This window comes from Heteronotia binoei, chromosome 9 (genome assembly GCF_032191835.1).
Source record: "Heteronotia binoei isolate CCM8104 ecotype False Entrance Well chromosome 9, APGP_CSIRO_Hbin_v1, whole genome shotgun sequence".
NCBI lineage: Eukaryota > Metazoa > Chordata > Lepidosauria > Squamata > Gekkonidae > Heteronotia > Heteronotia binoei.
In genome coordinates this window covers 2,286,206-2,312,415 of record NC_083231.1, presented here as the reverse complement: position 1 = coordinate 2,312,415, position 26,210 = coordinate 2,286,206, and the positions used below count along the sequence as shown (strand labels likewise).

General features: G+C 46.8%; 1 protein-coding gene across 1 annotated transcript; it reads right to left on the bottom strand.

The window, feature by feature from the left end:
- Positions 1 to 813: 813 nt before the first annotated feature.
- WFS1 (wolframin ER transmembrane glycoprotein) lies at positions 814 to 26,210 on the bottom strand. Its single transcript, XM_060246128.1, has 7 exons — positions 26,135 to 26,210; positions 12,267 to 12,349; positions 9,345 to 9,489; positions 7,655 to 7,825; positions 6,078 to 6,158; positions 4,176 to 4,321; positions 814 to 2,824 (listed from the first exon to the last, which is right to left on the bottom strand). The coding sequence occupies exons 1-7, from the start codon at positions 26,145 to 26,147 to the stop codon at positions 1,013 to 1,015; spliced, it is 2,451 nt and encodes an 816-aa protein (XP_060102111.1). The 5' UTR covers positions 26,148 to 26,210; the 3' UTR covers positions 814 to 1,012.

Sequence of the window (26,210 nt, the reverse complement as noted above, 5' to 3'; positions counted from 1 at the left end):
ATACTCCTCAAATGTTTCACAAATTATGTGGGATTGAACACAGCTAGAATAATTAGCGGTGTTAGTGCCCTGCCTTGGATGGCCCAGGCTAGTCCAATCTCATCAGAAACTAAGCAGGGTTGGACTTTGGTCACTTTTGGGATGGGAGACCTCTAAGGCAATGAGGAAGCCGAGGAAGGCAATGAGGAGTCATCTCTGAATGTCTCTTGCCTTGAAAACCCCATCAGGGTCACCGTATATCAGCTGTGCCTTCATAGCAAAAAAAAAGTTATTGCATGAAAGAGAGTAGAATTCAAACAAGACTAAGAATCTTTTTTTTTACTGCAGATTTAAAAACTTTAATTCCACCTTTGTATTTACAAGCACAGACCAACAATCAGGTATTTCTCTTCATCATCCAGTCAAAATTCCTATGCGTTGCCTTCCCTTAGCCTGACCTACACTAACAAAATCAGTTACTTTTTGTATGAAGGAAATAAACTAGTGGCTTCATGGAACCCTGTCCTCCTCGAACTTGTCGTCCAACTCAGGTTAGTGTAGCCATGTTGAACATATGAAGCTGCCTTATACTGAACCAGACCCTCGGTCCATCAAAGTCAGTATTGTCTTCTCAGACTGGCAGCGGCTCTCCAGGGTCTCAAGCTGAGGTTTTTCACACCTATTTGCCTGGACCCTTTTTTGGAGATGCCACATGGCATTGCTGATATTTCCTAACAACCACAGCATAAACTGACACAAAGTTGTGGTGTCATCTACACGGTTGGCTTTAAGCTACACAGGCAGGAATACACAGGAGAAGAAAGGTGCATCACCTGCAGAATAAAGTGCTTTTAATATCAACTAGTGGGAAACACCATTCATGCTTTTAATGTGCAAATAATGTCAGTGACTTGCTGAAACTGCAGTGAGTGAGTGCAGGACACAATACTGTCAGCATTCCTTTGGAACTTCATTATAGCAGCTTTGAAAGCCAAATCTTTGGTCTTGGCAATGCAAATAGTACCACTCAAACTCAATAGGCAACTGACAAAAATGGGTAAAAGAAAAAATCGAAGGCAAACTTGAGTGCTTTCTGAACAGTGCTTCTCCAGTCGTGCTCCACTTTCACGTGCCTCCCTGCAGGCAGAAGTTCAGCCATGCAGTTCAGGCACGAGATGGCTTTCAGCTCGAAGACCGGCCACTTGCTTCCAAGACGGCCTTCCAGAATCGTGCTGAATTCAATGACGCTTCCCTGCCTCAAGTTCAGCAACACCTTCTTGAACTCATTGCTTGCCTTCAGCACAATGTCTTTGGTGGCATCGTCCTCCTCTTTCAGCTTATTCCCATTCATGCTGTTGAGAGGCATGCCCACAGATATTTCAAACTTGTAACGGTCAAACCGCTTCATGTGGCAGTTGTGTTTTGTCAGGTATTTCAGACGACACAGCTCCTCCTCTTCGACAGTAATGTTTTCAGGGGTGCACGCCGGGTACGTTTCACCATACAAGCACCTCATCCAATCTCCAATAAAAAAGGGAAGCATGTTTATTGCTGATTCTGCACTATTATCAATGTCGGTGATTCGAACATATTTGAACCTTCCAGTCCACGTCACTCTATGGCCCTCCAGATGACTGCATAACATCTGGGTTCGAGCCATGTTGGTTTCCTTCCAAGCCCGTGGACCACACAAAAACCCATACTGATTCCACGTCAAGGTAGAGTTATAGACTTTCATTCCTTCAGAACGGTAAACATAAAACCAACAAAACAACACTATGGCAGTAATCCACACCAGAATGAGTTTCACAATTGAACTCTTTGTCAGGGATTTCACCATCTCAGCCACAGAGAAGCTGGTCTTTGTCCACCACCGGAAAACCAAAGGAACAGCACACAACACAAGGGTCACGACGATCTTCACAAGTTCTAGTGTTATGAACCACTTTATAAAATGGATGAGACACATCAGCGCAATGCCTATCAGGAGGATAGGAAGCGCAAAAAGGAACAAAAAGTAACCGACAGAAGCACGGATCAGTCCTATGCCAGCCGAGTGCTGCAAAATGACCACTGAGAGTTCACACCACATGAAACACACCATGTAAGGAACCAAGTAGTAATAGGTGCCTTTGAAGCTCCGCAGCTTTGCCATTCTAAAGAACAGGTAAAACAAATACAGAAACAAAAGGCAGGGGACGCTCATGTTGAACACGAAGAAGTGGCCAACAGGGATGCTGTAGAAGGTTTTCCCCAGGAGTTTGAGAGGGCCCAGATTTGCAGGCACCACCTGCAGCAAGGAGAGGCCACCTGCAGCCACCTCCGTCAGCAGCGCTCTTCGGGTGTAAGATTCTGCACTTGTGGCTAAACTCAAGTAGCTCGTCACCATGAAGAACACCGAGATTACTGCCAACTCAGAGCAGGGTATCCAGTCCTTGCTTGCTATAGGGAAGGAAAAAATGACAAAAAAGACCGACAGGAGGAAGTGAAGGTACGGCTCCAAGTGGTTCCAGCCAAAGTTCACTTCTGCTTCCTCAACATCTAGATTTGGCTCGAAACGAAGCAGCAAGTCCGTGAGGGTGCGGAAGTTCTCCCATGCCTTACTATCCTGAAAGACTTTCAGGGTGCAAATCACCATGGAAATGAAGGAGAGATAGAAGATCACTAATGGGATAAAAAAGGCAAAAAAGTCAATTGTCAGGTTGCTGATGATGAAGAAGAAGATGAGGGCATTGATGTGGTGAGTGGGGACAATGGTGGACAGCCAGTGCATCCCTGCTTTGGAGGCAATTTCTATGAGGTGCTCCTTCAGTTCCATAATGGCATGAAGGGGGTACTTGATCACCTGGAATGGAAGGAAACGCAGCACAGTCAGAAACTGGACAGGGAAAGTACATCAGGACAGACCGTGGGAGTAAATCAAACCAAAATCTGCTCTTGAGGAGAACACTAAGTGGCTGTTTCTCTTAATTAATGGACTAATGGCAACAGCAGAACCTACAGGCTTTGGAGGCCATTTCACACCAGCACTTGCCGTGACCAAACCAGGATGCTTTGTTCTTTCAGATCAAACAGGACATCAATCTACAGGGAAGGCTCAAATAAACAATTTCTGGTTTTGCACTCCCCCCTCATGAAACCGCTACTAACAAAAACACAATTTCAAGTGCCTCTCAATAATCTGGACCAGGGCGGCCAAACTGTGACTTGGGAGACAGATGTGGCTCTTTCACACATATTGTGTGGCTCTTGAAGCCCCCACGACCCCATTGGCTGGCTTGGAGAAGGCATTTCTCTCTTTGAATCACCTCTCCAAGCCAAGCCAGATAGCAGCTTGGAGAATGCATTTAAAGTTACTTTCTTTCCACCTCCCCCATCTATTTTCCTTCCTTCCTTCCCTTTCTGTCTTGTGGCTCTCAAACATCTGACATGTATTCTATGCGGCTCTTATGTTAAGCAAGTTTGGCCACCCCTGATCTGGACCCATCCAACTGAGCCCTGAATAAGCAATGCATAGTCAAGGGCTGGTATGGACACTCAACCAGCTGATGTCCCATTCTGGGCACCTTTATGGCACCAGGGTTGGAGGCTCCTTGACTGGTGCTCTCCTGCATTAAGAGCAAAGAATCTCACAGATCAGCCATCATGTGTGTCCACCACAGCAGCTGCAATATCAGTCCAGTGAATGGATGAGGCCATTTCTTAGAAATGAAGTAAAGAAACGTACTTCCTGGCAAGCAGAACCAGGAACAGGCATGTATTATAACATGCTCTGGCCCAATGTTTGTCAAGCAAGGATATTCCTCATATTACTTTCTTCTACTCTTTTTGTTCCTAAATAAGTGACCATGAATTCAACGTGGCAGTAAGTTAGAGGTGGTCTTCAACGGCAAGCAGCACAACAACACGCTCTCCCTCTATCACGGCACCCAGACCATTTTTTTTGTAATTTGGAGGAAGCGAGAAGAATGACCTTCAGAATTTCAATGGCACAAAAAACAGACGGGCATCCTGTGCTGAAGGGAGGGGAGGACTGAACTCCAGGGGGCAGAAGCAGTCTGAGATCTACTAACAGGCAAAAGGATTGGTCACAATTTGAACAGGCAGGATTCCTCAGGTCCCTTTGCCACCTCCTGCCCAGAAGGGCAGGGCTGAGGGAGCAGCAGTGGGGGCAGGAGGCAGCCGCTGGAACTCACCCTGAGCCGGAGTGGAAGCTCCTCGGGACTCTTGCCTGCCAGCTCATCATCCTCCTCGTCCTGCTCCAGGAGCCTGGTGGGGATGATGCCTTTGGCGTACTTCTTGGTTATTTCCACAAAGTCATCCAAGGCCACGAAACTATTTGCTGGAGGGTGTCAAAACAAACAAGCAGAATTCTGCAGCAAAGGCAAGGAACGAGGTGGGCACATCTTGGTGCTTCCCAAGTAACGGCTGGTATTGTTTTGCAAAGAAAATGAGCAAATGTGGACTACTGAATGATGAGGGCAATCTCAGCTGTCAGCAGGACCAGCTTCAAGTTTTGGAGGAACCGTGATCTCCAGTACCCCTCCTGCAGGTGCATGGGTACACACACACACGCCCCCTCCGCCCTGGAGGAGAGAAGCTGATGGAACACAGCTCCTTTGTGGCTACATCAGATGGGATTTCTGTCTGTCACTGTTGACTTCTGTGTAGCTAATGGAGGAATCTGCCCATGCAGGCAGCTCCTGCCACTCAGAAGCCCCTTCAGCAGCAGGTGCTGTCTGTGCAGCTCCATCCTGATTTTCAGAAGTAACACTAATTACTTTCCCACAAAGCAGGAGGGAGAAAACAGGGGATTATGCTCCGCTCCGCTCCCCGCCCCTCCCCAAACACGCTAAGCCGAGTGGAGCTCTGTCCCTGTAGGCAGTTCTGGAGAGGTGGGGACCTCAGAACACACCCCACAAAACAGCCACGTCCCCCTCTGGGTTACACGCCAGCATGGAGGCACACCACTGACATCTGCTTTCTATGGATTCTTTTCAGCTGGTGGACAAATGAGACCCACCACTTGCATGCTCGACCTTTGCCCTTCTTGGACGATAAAAGCTACCAGAGGGGAATGAAGGGAATGAAAAAGGCTTCCTTGGGGGGGGGGGGGGGGTGTACTGCCTGTAATTAGACCCGCTTTGAAAAACCCCTCTGTGGGACAATTTCTGGCCAATCTCCAATCTTCCATTCTTGGGCAAGGTGCTAGAGTGAGCTACAGCCTCTTGGAAGAGACTGCTCTCCTGGGCCCATTTCAGCCTGACTTCAGGCCAAGATTTGGAACAGGGAGAATACTGAACTTCTTGGATCTCTCAGCAGCCTTCAGTACTACTGACTATAGTCTCCTACTAGGCCCCAACTCAGCACTGGGACCAAGGGGCACCATGTTATGGTGGTTCAAATCTTATGGGGGGGGGGTCAGTCTCAGAAGGTAGTATTGGGGGATTCCTGCTCCGCCCCATGGCTGTTCACCTGTGGGGTGCTGTGGGGTTCCACCTTAACCCCCATGCTATTTAATATCTATATGACGCCACTGGGAGAGGTCCTCAGGAGGCCTGGGCTGTGGTGTCACCAATATGAAGATGATACCCAGCTCTATCTTTCTCTTCCACCCAACTGGGAGGCTGCTGATGTTCCGAACTGCTGCTGGAATCAGTACCAGGCTGGATGAGGGCGAACAGGCTCCTAGTGGCCCCTTAGCCTGAGTCAGAGCGGCCATTTCAGTGGGGGTGGGGAACAGGGGGCAAGCATCTTTGCTCCACCTCCATCAGCATGCCCAGTCAACAACACTGGAGGAGCTTAAGACTGCACAGATCCTGTCCAGATTTTAGAAAACGCTGGACAAGTTGTGATATCTCCCTGTGTAATAGGAGTCCCTGTGTGTGTATATATAATAGGGATTTTAAGGAAAAGTAACACTCGGATCAGCCCTAAGCAGGCCTACGCAGAAGCCAGTCCCACATTATTCAATGGTTTACATTCCAGAAAGCATCTTTAGGATCACCACCTTAAAGACTGCCATTTATGCCAAAAGCCTGAGCTCATCTCTCCCACCAGCCAGTAATTTTAAAAGCAGTCTAAGAAAGGCGCCTTACATTCACTGCTCACCAGCCGCTCCAGCATTCGTCTTTGCTTCTGAACGGATTTGGGAACTGGGCCAGGCTGCTTCTCACCACCTGCTCTCAAATATACAAGTTTGGTCAGCAAGTGGGAAACAAAGAGGAGAGGAAGCCAGTTATTTATAGGGCATCAAGCATCACCTGCCCCTCCAGAGGAGCTGGAAATCACTGGTCCAGGAAGGATCCAGAGCACCACTGGCAACCAGTCCAAGAGCTCTATACTAATTAATTGGTTCAGTGGTCCATTGACTAAAAAGTAAGTTTACAAAAAGCTTATCACAGATGGATGGATGCCTTTGAGAGATAATAAAAGAAGCAAGAGATCAGTTACAGTCTTGATGTGCCAAAACAGTATTTGTCCTCAAGGGGAAATTAGCTTCTTTTTGATTTCCTGTTAAAGTAAGACATTAGAAGCAAAATGGGTGCCTTTCTCTTGCACCACATTCACTGAAATGTGTCTTCCAGCTATGAATCAAACGGTGAAACTTCAACTAACAACCTTGTTCCACTCCCAAAAACTGTACATACTCCATAAAGGCAAGACTGCAGCCCAATTGATGTCACCCTTGGGCAACACCACTGTAGAATAACCTAACACTTAGGAGTTATTCTAAGAGGATTTGAAACAAGAAGTACTCGATATGTAGGCTGTCTGTAAAGATGTAAAATCAAAGTAAAGTAAAGCAAATAAGAAATGCATCCTTTTTACCATAGAATGTCATCTACACACTAAAATATGGTGAATGTGTGTATCAAAACTACAACTTATTTTTCTGTTAGGGAAAACACGATTCCCATGACCCCTCCCCCGCACCAGCTCCAGCTCGCCTTATGCCATTGCAAATGTGCGCAGAGCCCTTGGAAGGCTAAGTGCTGCAGGGGGTGAAACAGAAAAGCTAGCCCAGCATTTCCTCTGCCCCACCTTTTCTACTCCTCCACACCCAGCTGCTTTTCCACCAGAAAACCCAGGAACTGGTCCGTGTGTTTCTGTGTCACCTGCCAAGGGGAGTCATGGTTTGCCCCAGCCATTAAGTGTGTTTGAATCTGAAGGACTCCAGGAGATGCCTCAGCCCTGCAATCACCACCAAATGTCACCAGTGTAAGCCCTAAAATTGTTGTGGGTGGAGATTTCATTTTTTTAAAGGTAATTAACCAGGCCCTTCTCTTGTGTTCTGTGTGTGCTCATGGGATCCCTGGGTACCACCAGTTACAGCCATTCAGCTAACAACTGGAGGTGAGACCTCTGCATGAGACTTAGGAGAGTGGTTGCTTCTGCAGGGAGTAGACAGTAACAGGCCAATAGTCTGACTCCGAATGAGCCTGTTTTTGAGGCTTCCACACTCCCCAAGTGCCTGGCTAAAGTTTAGCGCCCTTCCAGCCACTCAGTGGAGCAGAGACGCTCTTGTGCACCTATGAAACAACCTTGACTACTATTGCAACAGTATTTCCTTATGAAAACTAAGAAAAAACTAGTATTCTCATATATCTAAGGTTAAATTGCATCCCTTTCAAAGAATAACTTATATTCATGATCAGTTAATCTGGATACCAACCTTCGCCATCAACTTGGTCAACGTTTTCTAATAGCTCTGAAACAGCCAACTGCTTTTTCTTCTCTGGATTTAGTTTCCAGTACATGACTGAGCCAGCTTTTCTCACCACTCTTTCCAAATCAGTCTCGGATGCTAATTTCTTCACTTCTTGCTCATTCTCTGAAGTGATGCCTTAATAAAAGAAAAAAGCACCAGGTGCAATTATCCCACTTGGGGAGTGGGGGTGGAAAAGGGAGCATTGTTTATCATGTATTTCAAAGGAAGAGAAAATGCCAATAAAAACTTCTCCAGTGACCAAGCTGTCTCTGAAGTCCCCTTCTATTAAGTGACACCAGCCAGACCTTTTTTGTGACTCTCCTGTTGACAAAGTTTGAGTCCAGTGGCACTCTTAAGATCAGCAGTTAAATCCTGGGTATAAGCTTTCGTGCACCACTGGACGCCCAACTCTGTTCTATTGCTTGAGACAAACAAGCTGACCCACCTGAATCTGCTGTTGACAGAAGACATCCTTCCTGACCACCAACAGACTGTCCTGAGCACAACAACTAACACCTTCCCAATTTTATGAAGCAGCACAGAAGCAGGTCTTGCAAAAACAAAGATGAGGCAAACAACAGGAAGCAATTAAAGGTTCACACAGATAATCAATTTATTCCACATGAAATCTATAGCCTTTGAGCAGAATCAAACATCTCCACTGGCAATTCCACTATGAATACGCATGCTACACTTTTTGAGCATTACTGCCCACCAATGACACACAAATGAATACTCCCGTGTCATTTTTTAAAGGCTGTTTTGGGGGCTGACCACTTTCTCACTGGCCTACTCATCTGACATTCCTATATGTCCATAAAAATCCCTTATATTTGGGGATACTAGCAAGGGACGCTTCTGGCCCTGAACTGCCCACAGTCATATCTACGGAGCAGGTCTACTCAGAGGTAAGTTCCATCTTGTTCACCGGATCAGTGATAGATTTCCTGAGGGCTAGACACCATCCCCCCAAGGATTTTCCCTCCGTCACATGCATTTCCTCCATCACAATTTTCCCAGCAGGAATTTAACAAGGAATATTAAAGCGCATAGAATCTGGTCCTGAAAGTAAATTGATAACCGAGGTAAACTGACAAGCACTAGGTGGTTTGCTTTTCAACAGGAACAAAATTTACTGAGGAAGAAACACAGACTGACATCAATATTAACACTAAACCAGGAGTTGTGGACAGTCAGGTCTTACACAGCACATGCCTCACACAAAAGCCCTCCTCAGGCGGGTTTACAGCCAACAACTGCAGGCCACGCCCCCCTGCTCCACCGTAGCCTCACAGGAAAAGGCCACCGTACTGCCTCAGACTTCTGACTCACCCTCTCTCCACTCTCAGAACCTCACTAGCTTAACCTCCCCTACTCAGCTCTTCCCTCTTCCCCAATACTCAGCTCTCAGGGGCTGGGGGACATTTCTGTCTCCCAGGAAAGGGTCCTTAGGACTACGGCCTTCGAGAACAGTTTTCCTTCCTTTGGGAGCTGACAGCTGTGCATGTTCCCTCCTGGGCAGGACAAAATGGCAAGCAACCTGTCCCAATTTCTCTTGGGAGTCAGCAGCCACTCAGCCCTCTCACCTGCTTGCCCACCCCCAATGGTAACTCAGCATAAAGAGATCCTGTGAAGGACCAGAAGGGAGCCGCACCTCTTCGCTCTGCCAAGCATTGCTTCAGCAGTTTGCTGGCTCCCCTCCGCCCTTGTTTGGAGGCACGGAGCAGCCACTCGACTGCTTTGCAGTTGTTCAGCTCTTCATCTCGGTTTTCTGCGAGCTTCAGGTAGTACTTTCCCACCTACAAAACATAACCAGATTCATTTCAGCCGCTCGCATCTTTGCTCCCACAAAGCTGAAGTGACTGCACTGCATGCCAATGTGGATGGATGTCTGAATGAAAACAAGAACTACTGAAGGGTGACAAGACACCAAACAGCCTTTCCTCCCAAAGGGAAATAAGAAGCTGCCCAAGACAGATTCTGACCACTGACTGGTCCTGGGCAGAGAAGGAGAGTTCCTCATGGGGATGGGCATGAACCTCACCCCACAGAACATGGCCGGTTTGTGAGTCTCCGACGAACCACGCACTCCATTTTTAATGTAGGTTCCTGAGCCATGGTTCATGAGCCAGACACACTGGAGCCAACAGATTAATTGTCGGGGACGGGGGGGTGAGGTGGACTTGGAAACCCTGGAAACAGGGCTTTTTTTGAGCAGGAACACAGTTGCAGCTAGCTTGGTGTCAGGGGGTGTGGCCTAATACGCACATGAGTTCTTGCTGGGCTTCTCCTACAAAAAAAGCCCTGCCTGGAAACATCTACAGTGACACCCCAAAGTTTGACAGGTAGCTCTGGCTGACCACAAGAGAGCTCTCGTTGTGTTCTATGGGAGCAGAATGTATCTCTACCTCCAGCTCACACAGGTTTTTTTTTTACTTGGTAGCAGGCAGTTGGGCAGAGAAGCAAGATTCAGAGAGGAAAGGAAACAAAGTCATCCCTTGGTGTGAAAACAGTGGGGCTGGTGCCTCTGAGCCCCTCTGCTACAGTCAGGCAGATGGGCTCAGCCAGTGGGTGCCTGGGGTGAGGACTCCCCCCAACACACACAGAGCCTCCCCTGCAGTGGGAGTTTGTGCCGTTGTGATCCACCCACCTCCTGGGCATGAGGGGGGAGTGTGGTGGGCCACCCCTACATGCCTAGGAAATGGATGAAGAATAGCTTTTTGCACATGACATACTGATAAGAACATTATAAGGTGACCCTGAGGAAGAATCCCTGCTTAGTCTTCCAAGATCTTGATGCGCCCAATGTTGCATGATTTCTATGAAGAATTAATTTTTGGCTGTGAAATCAACACAGGAATTGCATACTGATTTTCTATGTGAGTGTTTTAAACAAATTGTGATCCTTCATGAATTGTGTTACATTGGAACTGGTCAATTAATTTACACTTGTAGTAAGATATTTCAGTGTTTTGGTTTGTTTTTTCACTGGGGGAAGGTGGGCAGGTGATCACCTACTGAGCCAGAGGGAAAGGGTGGCCACTCCCAGAATCCATGTCTCCAATAAGAAGACAGGTGGGTGACCGCCTCCTGGGCCCAAGGGGGAGTGTAGCTGGCCACCTCCCAAGCCCCAGTCACCAGGGGGATGCAGGCAGGTGATCACCTCCCAGGCGAGAGGGAAGGGTCGGCCATCCCCAGAATCCATCTTCACAACTGGGTAACTGCCTCCTGGGCCAAGGGGGACTGGAGCAGGCCACCCTCCAAAACCCAGTCACTGGAGGAGGCAGGTGGACAACTGCCTCCCAGGCCCAAGGAGAAGGACTGCCCATCTGCAGTGACAATGTCTACAATGAGGAGGCGGGCAGTACTCACCCCCACAGCCAATCCTCACCAGACTTGGAGGGCACATAGAGGGGAATTTTAGGGAGGACCTCTCCGGATTTGATGCTTCTAGTTTGTGTGTGTGGGGGGGGGAGGGTTGTTCCGTTCAACACACTCCTGAACCTGTGACTGTAATTTCCCCCACTTTCTTGGGGGCACCTGCCAATCCTCACCACACCTTGGAGGGCAAGTAGAGGAAAGTCATCTGAAGACTCACTGCGTGTTTGGTGTCTCTAGCCCATGAGGGGAAGGCATGTTCTACCACATCACAAACTGGTTCAGTAAATGGGAAGGTTTATGGTTCATGAGACCCACACAATTCACAGTGAACCTCCATTTCCCTAGTTCCTGCCCATCTGTAGTTCCTAACACTCACTACCCAAGTCCTGTATATTGGAGAGGCCCAGAACAGAACTTGGAGCCTCCTGCACTCAAAGCTCCAAAGCCCCATCCAGCCATCACTCCTCCACAACTGCCCAACAGCCTTGGTGGGTTCAAAATAATCTCCCTCCCTTAGCAGAGGGAGGACCTGAATACACATCTTGATCTAAACAGGAAGTTCATACATTTAGCCCATTTCTTACCAGTTTCTTACCAGGAGAGCCAGTTTGGTGTAGTGGTTAAGTGTGCGGACTCTTATTTGGGAGGACCGGTTTTGATTCCCCACTCCTCCACTTGCACCTGCTAGCATGGCCTTGGGTCAGCCATAGCTCTGGCAGAGGTTGTCCTTGAAAGGGCAGCTGCTGTGAGAGCCCTCTCCAGCCCCACCCACCTCACAGGGTGTCTGTTGTGGGGAGGAAGGGAAAAGCGATTGTGAGCCGCTCTGCAACTCTGGCCTTGAAAGAGCAGCTGCTGTGAGAGCCTCTCCAGCCCCACCCAGCTCACAGGGTTGCTGTTGTTGGGGAGGAAGGTAAAGGAGATTGTGAGCCGCTCTGAGACTCTTCGGAGTGGAGGGCGGGATATAAATCCAATATCTTCTTCTTCTTCTTACCATAATGAGTAGTTATTTAGTATACCATAAGAGGCAGTAGAGGACAACACTATGCATTTATATTTGTTTAACAGAGCAACATTTGGGTGTGGCAACTTTTGCAATGAAAACAAACCAGCACAGCATTCCTTGTAAAGAGACAGCACAATACTTCAGAACCTTAACAGGTAATATTTTCTAGGCGTTAAAGAGTGATCAAGTTACCTCTGCTTGCGCTTTGGACTCCCCAGCTTTTGCCCTTTCAAGCAATTCCTCAAGGAGCTCCGCTGGTTCCTCCTTCATAGCTTCTACAAAAGAGAACAACACACCAATCAAAAAGACCTGGGCTTTACAAACAGTCTGATACATGAAGAGCTTGGCGCCCACCACCACTTACAACCACTTCTGACTAAACAAGCAACTGAGTTGCCAAAAGGACTTCCTTGAATGCCAGTCAACCGCCTTGGCTGCTCTGCCACTTTAATTGCCCAAACCAGTCTGCACATAGAAACTTGCCCAGAATAAAACGCTGATGGTCTTCAAGGTGCCCCTGGACTCAAACTTGGTTCTGCTGCTCAGACCAACTGCAAAGGCTAATCATAACTATGACGTCGCAGAGCCATACACAGGATACTGCTGCCAGTTGAAAGGGGTTTTGTTTGACTGTGTTAAAGGAGTGTCTTGAGATCACCACATTCCACATTGCCATACAGGCTTCATCTCCTCTCTTTCCTCTTACAAGAGACAAAAAAATCTTCACTCCTTGTACATGTTTACTTTTAAAAGCCCACTTTCAGCATCACATGAGCTCTGACTCATACCAACCAACAGGCAGTTTTCAAAACAAATGCCTGCTTGAAAAGGTCACCTTCTTCTTTCTTGGGACAAGACGCGCAAGAACCAGTATTTGCTCACAGACTTTGAAAGGAATTTGTCTTCTCGTTTCTTAACAGAGATTGCGGCGCCTCTGAAAAAACCACACAATAGTTTCCCCCACGCCCAGCTTCAGGTGAGACAATCAGATTTTCTGGAGGTATTTACTTACTCTCATTCATGGTATAACCAGCTTAGACTCCTCAAAGACTTAAAAGCAAGCACAGCTGTTGCAAAGTTCTGGTGGGAGCTGTCATGAGCACTAACTTTTATTAGCTTATTTTTTCAACAAGTTGGTCAAAGCGGCTGTGGTTATCATCCTTAAAGTCATGTCTTTCCTCCAGGGCTCTGAACCAATTTTTTGGATTTAGGCCTCATGCAAGTCCAAGGGAATGCCAACCAATCAGAGTTCACAGAATTCTCCTGGAAGGGAGTGGCTGAGCCAGCCTCAGTTTAAGAGGGGTGAAAAGAGCACACACGCACCCTTTGGACAGGGATTTCGGTGCCTTTAGAAAGGAGCGTCACCTTTGCCAGGCTTGGATTGGGCTTTTTAGTCGGGTTCGCGACAGCTGGGGATGTGAGGCAGTAAATTGCACTGAGCGCTCCAAAGGGGTGGAGAACCAGAGAACTTGGAGAACTTCACTTTTGGAGGCAGCTGCGCATTTCTCATAGGGTCTATAATGCCCCTCAATATACCTTTAATTCACAGGATTCTTTCTTTGCACTCGATGCCAAGGACAGGAGGTCTGATCTACTGAAAACAAACATTAGCTATCCCAGAGTCTATTTTTAGGCCTTCAGGAAAGATTCTTGCACAGAAAACAAACACCAAGCCAGCTGCATATGCATTACAGGCACTCCATTTGCAAGGAGGGGAGGGGGGACAGAAATGCAACAACTCCCAAAATGAGCCTGATCATGCTACTGGGTATTTATTAAAAAGACCTAACATGAGATGCATTGACTCCATAAAGGAAGCCACGGCCTCCAGGATGAATGATGAGAGGTCAATGATGAGAGGTTCTGGAGGTCATCTCCGAGGGATAGTTCAACAGGTTCCAACAGTCCCCAAGGATACAATAGCAGAAACAGTTGTCCACAACAGTTAAGATAAGTGATAAGGCCACACTAGATATGACTTACAGACCAGTGTTATATTGAGGAACTAACATTCCTAAGCATTTTGGGTCCTTAATTCTTCATAGAGCCAAAGAACCTTGAGTGACAGGCTGCTCCAGGCAATCTGATTGGTCAGCATCAGCTGACCAAAAAAGAGAAGAGATTCAGTCAGATTCCTGTCTTAATTAACTGAGAAGAGGCATGTATTGAGACCATCTGAGAACAGGCCTTGAAAGAAAAAGGATTTAGGGCTGACAGAGTTATATTTCAGCCATGACTGAACACAGTCTGAACTCAGCATTATCAGAGAGCAGTTTGGACAGAGAACTGGGGAGAGTTTGGCAAGGAAATCTGGGTAATAGAGAAGACTCCCATTCAGGCCAAAGGAAAGGGGATAGATCTTCCAACCCAGAGAGAGAAGATCCCCTACCCAGTCAAACAGATGGGGGACGACAGCGACCCGGGCATCTCTGAGGTGAGTGGAGGGGATGGTCGAGAAGAGTGAGGCCCCGATCCAATCCCAGACGAGGAGGAGGAAGAACAAAATCCCGACCCACGGGACTTCCTCCAAACGATGAGGTTGGAGATAGCAGAGATGGCCAGAGGTCTCAGAGAAGAAATGCAAGCAAACAACGCATTCATAACCCAAGAAATGAGAGGCAGCTAGACCGGGCACTGCAACCACCAGCGCCGAGAGTGGGGCAACCATGTCAACCCCCTCCGCCACAACCGCATCAACCTCAGCCGCCGTTGAGAGATTATGGCAGAGGCCGCAACGGGGACTCTGAGGAGGTGGGATACTTTCCGATACAAGCTAGCAGCTTCATGTTCTATTGGGGGCACACCTTCCCCAATGAGTTTAGCTGAGTGGATTACTTAGGCTCAAAACTAAAAGGGGCTACCAAGAGATGGTACATGAATCTGTACGAAACTCAGAGCCCTGAACTAGACACAGTAGCAGCGTTCCTACGAGCACTGCTAACGCAGTATGAAAATCTCCTACAAGAGACCCGAGCGCTGACAACCCTGAGAGACCTACAGCAGGGATCCAAGGCGGTAAGAGAGTACACGGCAGAGTTTCAGGCCAACGCAGCTAAAGTAAAGGGGTGGAACGAACAGATGAAGCGGGAACCCTGCATGGAACAAACCCAAGGGGTGCCAGTAGGGATAGAAGATCACTGGGACACGGAGATCTTTGTCATGGCCCCCTCATCGTCATTTGACATTGTCCTGAGAGTGGGATGGTTGGCTAAACATGAACCCAACATAAAGTGGGGGGACCAAATCATAGACTTTAGAGATGGAGGGTGTGAACCTCACAAATGGAACAAGGTGTGGGGCCCCGAACCTCCCCCCTTGAACGAAAAACTATGCCTCACAATAGAAAAAATGAGATCGATCCCAAGAGAGTACAGAGACTTAAAACAAGTGTTTAGTGAAGAAGCTAACGAGCTTCCCCCTCCCCCCCATTCGGGATACTGACTGTGCCATAGAACTGATTCCGGGGCAGAGCCTCCCCAGAGCCAAACTATACTTCATGTGGTGGGCCGAAAAAGCAGAGCTCCGCAAGTTTTTAGACAAAAACCTAAAACGTGGGTTCATAAGGCCGGCCACTGCTCCCCATGCCGCCCCAGTTCTTTTTAGGAAGAAAAAGGACCGGGGGCTTAGGCTATGCATGGATTTTAGGGGGATCAACGCAATTTCAACATCAAATCCCATACCCCTCATAAAGGACCTATTAAGCACAATGTTGGAGGGAAAGATTTTTACCAAACTGGATCTGAGAGACGCTTATTTCCAGGTGTGCATAAAAGAGGGAGACGAATGGAAATGGCGTTTAACACGAAATGGGACAATTTGAGTTCTTAGTCATGCCATTCAGGTTGCAAAGGGCCCCCGGAGTCTTCATGAACTTTATAAACAAAGTGCTGCGAAAGTACTTGTACGGAGGGGTAGTGGTGTACTTGGATGATATAATTATTTATCCAAAAGACCTCCCCTCAAATGTGAAATTGGTGAGGGAAGTTTTGGCAACCCTCTATGAAAATCAACTGTATGCAAAACTATCCAAGTGTGAGTTCCATAAGACGGAACTTGATTACCTGGGCTACCGAGTGTCGGGGAGGAGTTTGGCGATGGACCCAGCCAAAATACAATCAGTGCTAGATTGGGAACCCCCAAGGACACACAGACAACTCCAATCCTGTATTGGGTTTGCAAATTTTTACCGTAGTTTTATACAAGGGTTCGCCCACACCATGCTCCCCTTGATGGACCTCCTTACAACAAAAGGGAGAGGTCCCGAGGCCAAGAGGCCAGGAGCAAAACTGAGTTGGATGGAAAGCTGTCAAGAGGCATTCACCAAATTAAAGAGACTGTTCACCAGTGAACCCATTCTGATTCACCCTAATGAGTTAAAACCCTTTGTGGTCCAATGCGATGCCAGCGATGCCACCGTGGAGGCAATTCTAATGCAACCAGATAAGGGGGGTTCCCTAAAACCCTGTGCTTACATCTCCAAAATATTCTCCCAAGATCAAAGGAACTGGTAGGTGTGGGATAAAGAAGAGTTCACTGTAACGTTCGTATTAAAGATGTGGAAATCTTGGTTAGAAGGAGAGAGGGTCTTGTTCGAGATATGGACAGACCACAAAAACTTGGAAGCCCTAATAGGGCATAGAAAACTAACTGAGAAGCAGATCTGGTGGGTGGGATTCTTCACCAAATTCGATTTCAAACTGAAACACATCCTGGGGTCTAAGAATTTCTTAGCGGACGCGCTATCTCGCCTCCCCCAGCACAACAGCCAAAGAGAGGAAGTGATTGATTTGTTAATCTCCCCCAGCCACTTGGGGGGAGATGTGACCACCCGCTCACAGGGGGTGGGGAGAGACTGATTAAAGAAGTGGAAAAGAAAGGAGATGCAATACCTGAGGGGGTAAAAAAGGGGGAGGGGGGCTTCTGGTACAAGGAGAATAAACTTTACGTACCAGAGAGCCTCCGGAAAGAAGTGCTACAGTCCTGTCATGACAACAAACTAGCTGGGCATTTTGGATATGTCAAGACCCTGCACCTAGTGAATAGGCAATTTTGGTGGCCATTTATGAAAAGAGACATATCTGACTATGTAGCCTCTTGCCCAATTTGTTTAATGACTAAAAGGCGAGGGGGAAAACCACCAGGCTTATTACAACCACTGGAGACAGCAGCCAGACCTTGGTTAGTGGTATCGTTGGATTTTATCGTAGAACTCCCTCCTTCCCAGGGAAAAACCGAAATCCTTGTGGTAGTAGACACCTTTTCTAAGCAAGCGCACTTCATCCCCTGGTTCACAGATATCCACGGCTAAAAAACTAGCCCAACTATTCTTCCAGCACGTGGTGAAATTACACTCTTTTCCGGATAAATTAATTAGTGACAGAGGAGTACAGTTCATTGCCAACTTCTGGCGAGAGTTCTGTAAATTAACCGGGATCGAGCAAGGGATTGAGCTCCGCATATCACCCTCACATTGACGGACAGACGGAGAGAGTAAACGCGTTGCTGGGGCAATATTTAAGATGCTTTGGGAACTATCAACAGTCGAATTGGGTGGAGTTGCTCACTTTTGCAGAGTATGGCTATAACAGCAGCATACATAGCTCCACTAAATCCTCCCCCTTTCTGGTAGTGAATGGCTACGAAGGAAAACCCTTTTCACAGTCGCCGGGAGGACCAATACCTGAAACTCCATCAACTTTTGAACAATGGTGGGGAAAGTTGGGGAAAGTTTGGAACAACATCCAAGAAAATCTGGAGTCGGATAAAGAGACTTAAAAAAAACATTACAAGCATCATTCTCCTGCTTTTAAAGTAGGAGAAACACTATTTCTGTCCACCAAAAACTTGCCACTACCACAAACCTCTAAAAAACTGGCATACACGTATTTGGGACCGTTCCATATAAAACGTGTGATCAATAAAGTGACTGCAGAACTCGAATTACCAAAACTGTTTAATAAGATACACCCAATCTTTCATTGCAGCCTCCTTTGGAGAGATTCTGGAGCGACGCCCTGGCACCCCAGACCCAAAGCTCCAGAACCTATCCCAATGGGAGATCAGAATCACCATGAAGTAAAAGAAATCTTAGATGCTAAGCTGAAGTGGGGTGTATTGTATTTTCTGATTAGATGGAAGCATTTTTCAACAGCTCACAATGAATGGGTGATTAGTTCAAATGTGAGAGCCCCAACGTTGATTAAACAATTCTATGCTAAATATCTTTCAAAGCCCAGAAGGAGGGCTTAGAGATGGCAGTATGTCAAGCGCACTCATTTCTGTACTGCATTTGTTTAGACAGAGAGCAGGTCACCAGCTCTCCACTTCTCCCCCCCCCACCCTATTTACTGCTAGTGGGCAAGTAATAAATCCATCTGGCCTTAGGATGTTTATACTACAGCCTGGCTGATGTTACCTTCAAGTCGCCTCTCCCATAGTTTCACACAGACAACCCTTATCTCTTCCCAGGGTAGTGTGAGAATGTTTGATGTTTCCAATAGTCTAAAATTCCTTAGTAATAAAATAGATAGCTGTGTAGTAACTTCTGAACCCGTGACTCAAGTATGCATCTGTATGGTAACCTTTAATGATATCCTATATAGCAACTGTGTAACTGTTTGTACATCATTACTCCCAGGGCTTGTGTCCTTGGTACAGCGCCTGAGTTTCTAACAATAAACCTACTTTTGATTTAAAACAAAGGACTGGTTATTAAGAAATATCGGCGCTTGACAAGCAAATACAGCTTGTCTGTGGCAGAAGTGTCATGCCTGCTTATCTGAATTAAACTTTGTTAGTCTTAAAGGTGCCATTGGACTCAAACTTTGTTCTATTGTTTCAGACTAACACTGTGACCCGGTAAGAGCCCCGTGGTGCAGAGTAGTAAAGCTGCATTCCTGGAGTCCTAAGCTCTGCTCATGACCTGAGTTCGATCCCGGTGTAAGCTGCGTTCAGGTAGCTGGCTCAAGGTTGACTCAGCCTTCCTTCCTTCCAAGGTCGGTAAAATGAGTACCCAGCATGCTGGGGGGAAAGTGTAGATGACTGGGGAAGGTAATGGCAAACCACTCCATAAAAAGTCTGCCGTGAAAACGTGAAAGCAATGTCACCCCAGAGTCGAAAATGACTGGTGCTTGCACAGGGGACTACCTTTACCTTTTTTAAAACACTGCGACCCACCTAAACCTAACGTAAATAATAAAATACAATAAAATATATATTACATAAATACCGTGAGTTTAAAATCAGTAATTTAAAACCACCAGTAGATAGAAAAACTAATCAAATGCGATCATGAACAAAATGGTGTTTAGCTGTCTGTTGCTTTCATGCATTTGTATTGAAAGCCTCAATGGGGAAAATGGTAGAATACAAATTTGGAAAATTATACAATGGGGGATTTGTGGAAGCCCATTTCTCTTGACTCCCTCCAACTCTCCTGTCTCTCTGCAATGCCCTTTCTCAGTAATTCTCTCCAGCAGCATTCAGGCAACCTAGGCTCCCCCCAGCTCTTTCCTCCCCCAATTGTCAGCCTATTTGTCTTGTGAGTCCAGTTGACAGCAGGTTCTTATTTACACAGATGTCCAACAGGCTCTTATTTGCATTTACAACATTATTACATTACAGTAGATGATTAAGAAGTTTTACATAGGAAAAGCCCCATTTGGAACCACATTCTGTATATTTCTCAAGAATCCTCACAGCTGTCAGCTCCAGCACTCCCTAATTTATTTTGTGACTGACTGATACGACTGATTTATAAGCTTTGCTCATAAGGAGAGAATTGAATTGCAAGTTTTCACCATCAACTGCTAAACATCTTTCCTCTTGACATTTAATCTCCTCCCACACTGAGAAGAAATTGTGCATACATATAATTCCAAGGACCTAGTACTAGAGACTTTACAGTCTTGGTGGCAGGAGATCCACAGCTCATTTGGAACCCCTTTTGTTGCTCCCTTTTTCTTTCACAATCTGCTGGATGGGAGAATCAGCGATAACGTTTTTTTTTCTAGTAATGCCCAAAATGGAAGAGAATAGGAAGGGCAGAGCACTTCTGAAACAGCCCAAACACACACACACACACACTTAAGACCAGGGATTTTTTTGTAGCAGGAACTCCTTTGCATATTAGGCCACGCATCCCTGTAGTAAGAGCCCTGTAAGCTCTTGGAGGATCGGTTACATCAGTGGTGTGTGGCCTAATATGCAAAGGAGTTCTGGCTACAAAAAAAGTCCTGCTTAAGACCTTATGCAGAAGCCCACAGAGGAATAATGTGGTGAGGTCAGTCCGCCCTCCTTCAAACAACTTGAAAATACAACATGTCTACTGAACCGCTTTGATCCAGTCCTGTTGGTATATCCTGCTTTGCCAGGGAGGGCGGGATATAAATTAAAAATTATTATTATTATTAACCCTGGAAACACCTTCAAGAGAATGAGCCAACTCTTTTGTGACTACTAAAGCACGTCCCCCCACTGGAATACAGACAGGCAGCAACATTTCCTCCCTCTATGCCAATAAAGGTATTTGGATTGGATTGAACATTTCCTCCCCCAGGACTGAAGATCTCCTCTTGCCTCCTGGATTAAACCTAATTTTCAAGAAACAAACAGCTGCACGTTGCTTCTCTACAGGGAGTCAGCTCCTCACCAGTTTCATTCTGCACCAAAACCATACAAAAAAGAAAAGCTGAATGGGGGCTCCAACAATATACACCATCAGCACCAGCCATTCCTCTTGACTTCGGCTGATGTCCAAACATCAAGCAGAGCTCCCTCAAGTTACTCGCATTGGGACTGAGGGCCAGTTGATCAGCGGAGTTTGGAAACAGCACCTAATTCTGAGTTTCTGCACGCTGAGATTTCAGGCTTTGCAGCAGAAGGAAAATCTACAGCATTTTTACAGTCATGGACCTTAATGAACACCTAGTCAAAAGGCCTCTCCCCACCACCCCAAACTACTACTTTTCACTTAGGTGGTTAAAAGGTTTCAGTCTTCAGAATCCTAACCATTTCATGACATCCCACACCAGAAGAGCTGGCAAGTATTTGCTCCTTCTGAAAACATGCCTGCAAAATAACACACAAATCTATCAAACTAAAGGCTGCTTGCTGGAGGAAGAAAAGAGATGGGGAAGATATTAAAAATAGCAAAGAGCATATTTTCAAGGGCTCTGTTAGACTTTAAAAGTATTTGCCAATTGTGACATTAAGCCTCCTGTTTCCAGAAAAGGAAATATCACCAGGCACCCAAGAGACATGCCTATTCATATTTCTGCAGTTCCAAAAGGCTTCCCCCCCCTGCATTTCTCTATGCTATGCAGCTAAAGCACTATTTTGCAAGACTGAGATTACATTTTAAAAGGACACCTTAGAACCATAGAACAGGGAGGTACCTCCAGGATCATCCAAGTCCAACCCCCTGAAGAACGCAGGGAATTCACAAACACTTCCCTCCACACATACCCAGTGACCACTGTTTCCTCTAAGCTGAGCTAGTGTGAGCTAGCTCGCAGTTCTTTAGCCTCCAGTTCATACATTTTTTGTCTTAGCTCAGGAAAAATGGTCCCAGAGCAAACTAATTTATGCAGGAGCTCACAACTTTAATGCCAGTAGCTCACAAAGTAGAATTTTTGTTCACAAGACTCTGCTTAGAGGGAGTATTGCCAGTGATCCTGCTCCATGCTCAGAAGATGGCAAAAAAACCTTCAGGATCATTGGCCAAACTGGCCTGGGGAAGAATTGCTGACTGACCCCAAAGTGGCAAACAGCATTTCCATGCACATTTAAAAAAGGGCCATGAGATCTAAGTACTGATGCAACTCTTCCCATCCTCCCTCCCATGAGATGCCTAATTCACAGAATCAGTATTGCTGTCAGATGGCCATCTAACCACCAGCTCCTGAGGAAGCCTGTTCCACTGAGGAACTGCTATAACTGTCAGGGAGTTCTTATTGTTTAGCCAGAAACTCTTTTGATTTAAATTCAACCTGTTAGTTCTGGTCCAACCTTCTGGGGCAACAGAAAACAATTCCACACCATCCTCTATATGACAACCCTTCAAGTACTTGAAGATGGCAATCATATCACTTCTCATTTGTCTCTTCTCCAGGCTAAACATACCCTGCTCCTTCAACTTTTCCTCATAGGACTTGGTCTCCAGACCCCTCACCATCTTTGTTGCCCTCCTCTGGACACATTCCAGCTTGTCTATCCTTCTTAAATTGTTGTGCCCCAAACTGAACACAATACTCTAGGTGAGGTCTAACCAGAGCAGAGTAAAGCAATAAAATAACTTCATGTGATCTGGACACTATACTTCTGTTGGTACAGCCCAAAATCGCATTGGCCTTTTTAGCTACCGCATCACACTGCTGACTCATGTTCAGTGTAAGGTCCACTAAGACCCCTAGATCTTTTCTGCACATACTATTGCTGGGACAAGTCTCCCGCATCCTATAATTCAATCAGTCAATTAAAACCTTTATTGGCATAGACTAGGGATATTGAACTCATTTGTTAGGATGGCCAGATCTGACACAAATGACAAATGTGTGTCATAAAATGTAATATGAGGTAGCAGAGATATAAACTATATCAGAGACATAGAAGACACAGACAAACACAATTACGAATATTATTTTTTAACTTAAATACACACATGCTTAAAACTCTTGCAATACTTTGTCTAGAATGGAAAGGTAGGGGAATAGTAGGATTTGGCAATGCAAAAATAAAACATAAAAAAGCAAAATAAAATAAAATAAAACATCAAGAAAAAACAAAAGGATCCGACACTCTAAAGTGTCCCACAGTGGCCAAAACCCCCAGGTGCCATCAGGAGGTCCATCAGTGGAGCTGGGACAAAGCCCTCCCACTTTGCCACCCCCCCTCCAGCAGAAACTAAAAATATAAAATGCTCTGAGTCTGGGAAAACAATAAAATGGAACTGCAAGCTTCTCCTCCCCCCCGCCCACCGGTCTACTCAGATTGGCAATGGCTCTCTAGTCCCTCCCCACCCCACCCCGGCTGTGAGTTCCCAGGTTAAAGTACTCATTAGGTCAGGTCCACTGAACAGAGACAAGCTGGCTCAAAGCATCAACCTTTATTTGCAAGGACACAACTCCAGGAAGCCTGAGCTTCAGCTGGCTATACAGGAACTTGAAACACACAGCAAGGAAACATAAAGCTGCAAGGAAAACACAGACTGGATCTCCCATCAAGGTCCCTGGGCCCTATCTATCTGGGCACAGAGACCTTAATGGAAAATCCGCTCCACATTTTCCCTGCAGCTTTGATTGGAAATCTGTTCCATGTTTTCCTTGAAGATATGTCTGTGCTGCAGCCTACAAAGACAAGGCAGACAGGGCAGGGAACTGAAAGAGCAGGGAGCTTTGTAAGCCTTGGAGCTTCAAATGGTAGGGACAGGATGGGGGAAGGGAAGAGAACGGAGACCTATGAGCCTGATTAAAGCCCTGGACAGGCCAGTTCTGTCCCGCGGGATGGACATTCTACAGTTATGGCATAGACCATCCTACAGTTATGCATTTGATTTTTCCTACCTAAATACAGAACTTTACATTTATCCTTGTTAAAATTCATTTTATTGTTTTAGCCCAGTTTCCCAGTTGCCAAGTTCATCCTAACTCTGTTAGAACAGAACAGAATAGAAGGAACATCGCTTCTTGGCCTTTTGGCTAAGATCACGTGTAGTAGAATAGAAGGTACCTACAAAGTCATCTAGTCCAACCCCCTAAAATGTCTTCTACTGTATTTACTTTCACCTTTTTACTCCTAAACATATATTACATATGTTTCTGGAAAGGGTATGAAATTAGGTTTCCCACACAAATAATCTACGAGAGAGCCAGGTGAGTTTCTTGTTCTCACAGATCTGCCTTTCAGCTGCCTGAGTTTCCAAGGACTCAGCAACTGGAACTGAGCAACATTTTTTACAGCTGAGCTTATGCCTGTAAGCAGATTTAAGGCAGGGAGATTCAGCAAACTGTTGTCCCAAGTGGGACAATTGTGGGGGCAATGTTGTTTAAAAACAACAACTCAGAAATCCTAAGGAGTTCTGCATTCATACCAGCACCTTTTCTCTGCCACAAAATTCAGAAGTGGAGTTCTAATTAAAGACAGCATTTGGAGTTAAATGCACAGGGCACCAGCTTTTCCTGGTAAAGCACCCCCACCCTTACCACACTGGGTGGAGCGAGGAAGGTGACATCGCTTCTGCACAGACGCTTTGATGGCAAGGTGAAGAACAGACAGGCCTGACCAATATTTGCCTGTTTCCAACTCTGTCTTACCAGAACTTCAAATGCTCGTCATCCATAAAACACACCAAAGCAACCAGCAAGAACTCTCCTGTTCCACCACAGCCACTTCTTGTCCACTTTCTTTTGCCAAACTGGCCTTCTGCACAAGGAGCTCTCACCCAACTTGTGAGCTGACAGAAGAGGGCAACAGTGGGAGGGCTTCTAGTGTCCTGGCCCCACTTATGGACCTCCTAATGGCACCTGGGTTTTTTGGCAACTGTGTGACACAGAGTGTTGGACTGGATGGGCCACTGGCCTGATCCAACATGGCTTCTCTTCTATTCTTATGTCTGGAGCAGTTATGCTCTGTATTCTTGGTGCTTATGGGGGTGGCAAAGTGGGAGGGCTTCCAGTGTCCTGGCCCCACTGATGGACCTTCTAATGGCACCTGGGGGTTTTGGCCACTGTGTGACACAGAGTGTTGGACTGGATGGGCCACTGGCCTGATCCAACATGGCTTCTCTTATGTTCTTATGTGACACAGAGTGTTGGACTGGATGGGCCATTGGCCTGATCCAACATGACTTCTCTTATGTTCTTATGTGACACAGAATGTTGGACTGGATGGGCCATTGGCCTGATCCAACATGGCTTCTCTTATGTTCTTATGTGACACAGAGTGTTGGACTGGATGGGCCATTGGCCTGATCCAACATGGCTTCTCTTATGTTCTTATGTGACACAGAGTGTTGGACTGGATGGGCCATTGCCCTGATCCAACATGGCTTCTCTTATGTTCTTATGAGAGGCTGCCTGGACATAGGAGGCCACAAGGAGGGAACTGCTGCTGGGAAGGCCATGGGGCCAGCAGCCACCCACGGAATCAGAGAGCACCCAAAGTATTTAGCTGCTGAACTGCAGAGGCACAGCCTGCACCCAGGTGAGTCTGGCCAAGGACAACGTGCACCTCTCACCTCGACACACACATACCCCATTTTGTTTGCCAGAATGTCAACATCTTCACAGGGTATGGCCACTCAGCCACAAAAGCTGCAGGGGTGTCAAATGTGCGGCCTGCAGAACATATCTGGCCCCAGCAGGGTGGGTACCAGTCTCCTGCATCCTTCTGATGTGGCCAGATGACTGGCACTGGCTATATCCACATGAGGATCCTCCCATGGCCATCCAGCGCCAGGACATCCTCTGGTGCACATAAGAAGGCAAGGATTGCCATGCTGGATTAGTCCAAGATCTCGGTGGCCAAAGTTTGTTTCCAACAGTTTTTAGTCAGGCAAGAGAGCCAATATGGCCCTTAGTCCAGAATGTAGGCTTTGCTCTTCCTTTGGAAAACACAGAGCCATGTTCTTGAGGCTCCTGGCCTCCACAGCTAGACCAGACCTTGAGTTCCCTCATTTGAGCCAGCAAATACATCAGATGAGCACAGCAGAACGCCTCCCCCCAAACCCCACCATCTTCTTCTATAGAGGAGAGGGCAAGAGAAGTTTGGGTTGCACAGAGCAATTCCCCCACCGATTCCAACAGAGCAAGATCCACGGGACAGCTGGCCACACAGGCCAATCGCACTTGATTGAGCACATAACCTGCTTCCCAAACAATCTGTGAGCAACCCTGAGCCTCTGCCACCTTCCACAGAAGGCCCACGAGGCTGAAGAGAACCCCCAGTTTGCTGCTCTCCCTGTCCCCAGTGCAGCTACCCTCTTCCCGTTTTGACTGGCATCTGGAACAGAAGAAGGAGATGAGGCAACATGGCCTCTGGGAAGGGGTTTCAGGTTTCCTCACCTTGGCTTTCCATAGTAGCAGCATTTAGCTGAGACCTTCCAAGGGCAGCAAATGTTGGGCTTGGAGGAAGGTCATG

Coding starts and splice junctions, on each gene's coding strand:
- WFS1 (XM_060246128.1), bottom strand. Junction 9,490..12,266: donor AGTCCAAAGCGCAAGCAGAG/GTAACTTGATCA, acceptor TATGTTTTGTAG/GTGGGAAAGTACTACCTGAA. Junction 6,159..7,654: donor TGACCAAGTTGATGGCGAAG/GTTGGTATCCAG, acceptor ATTTGAGAGCAG/GTGGTGAGAAGCAGCCTGGC.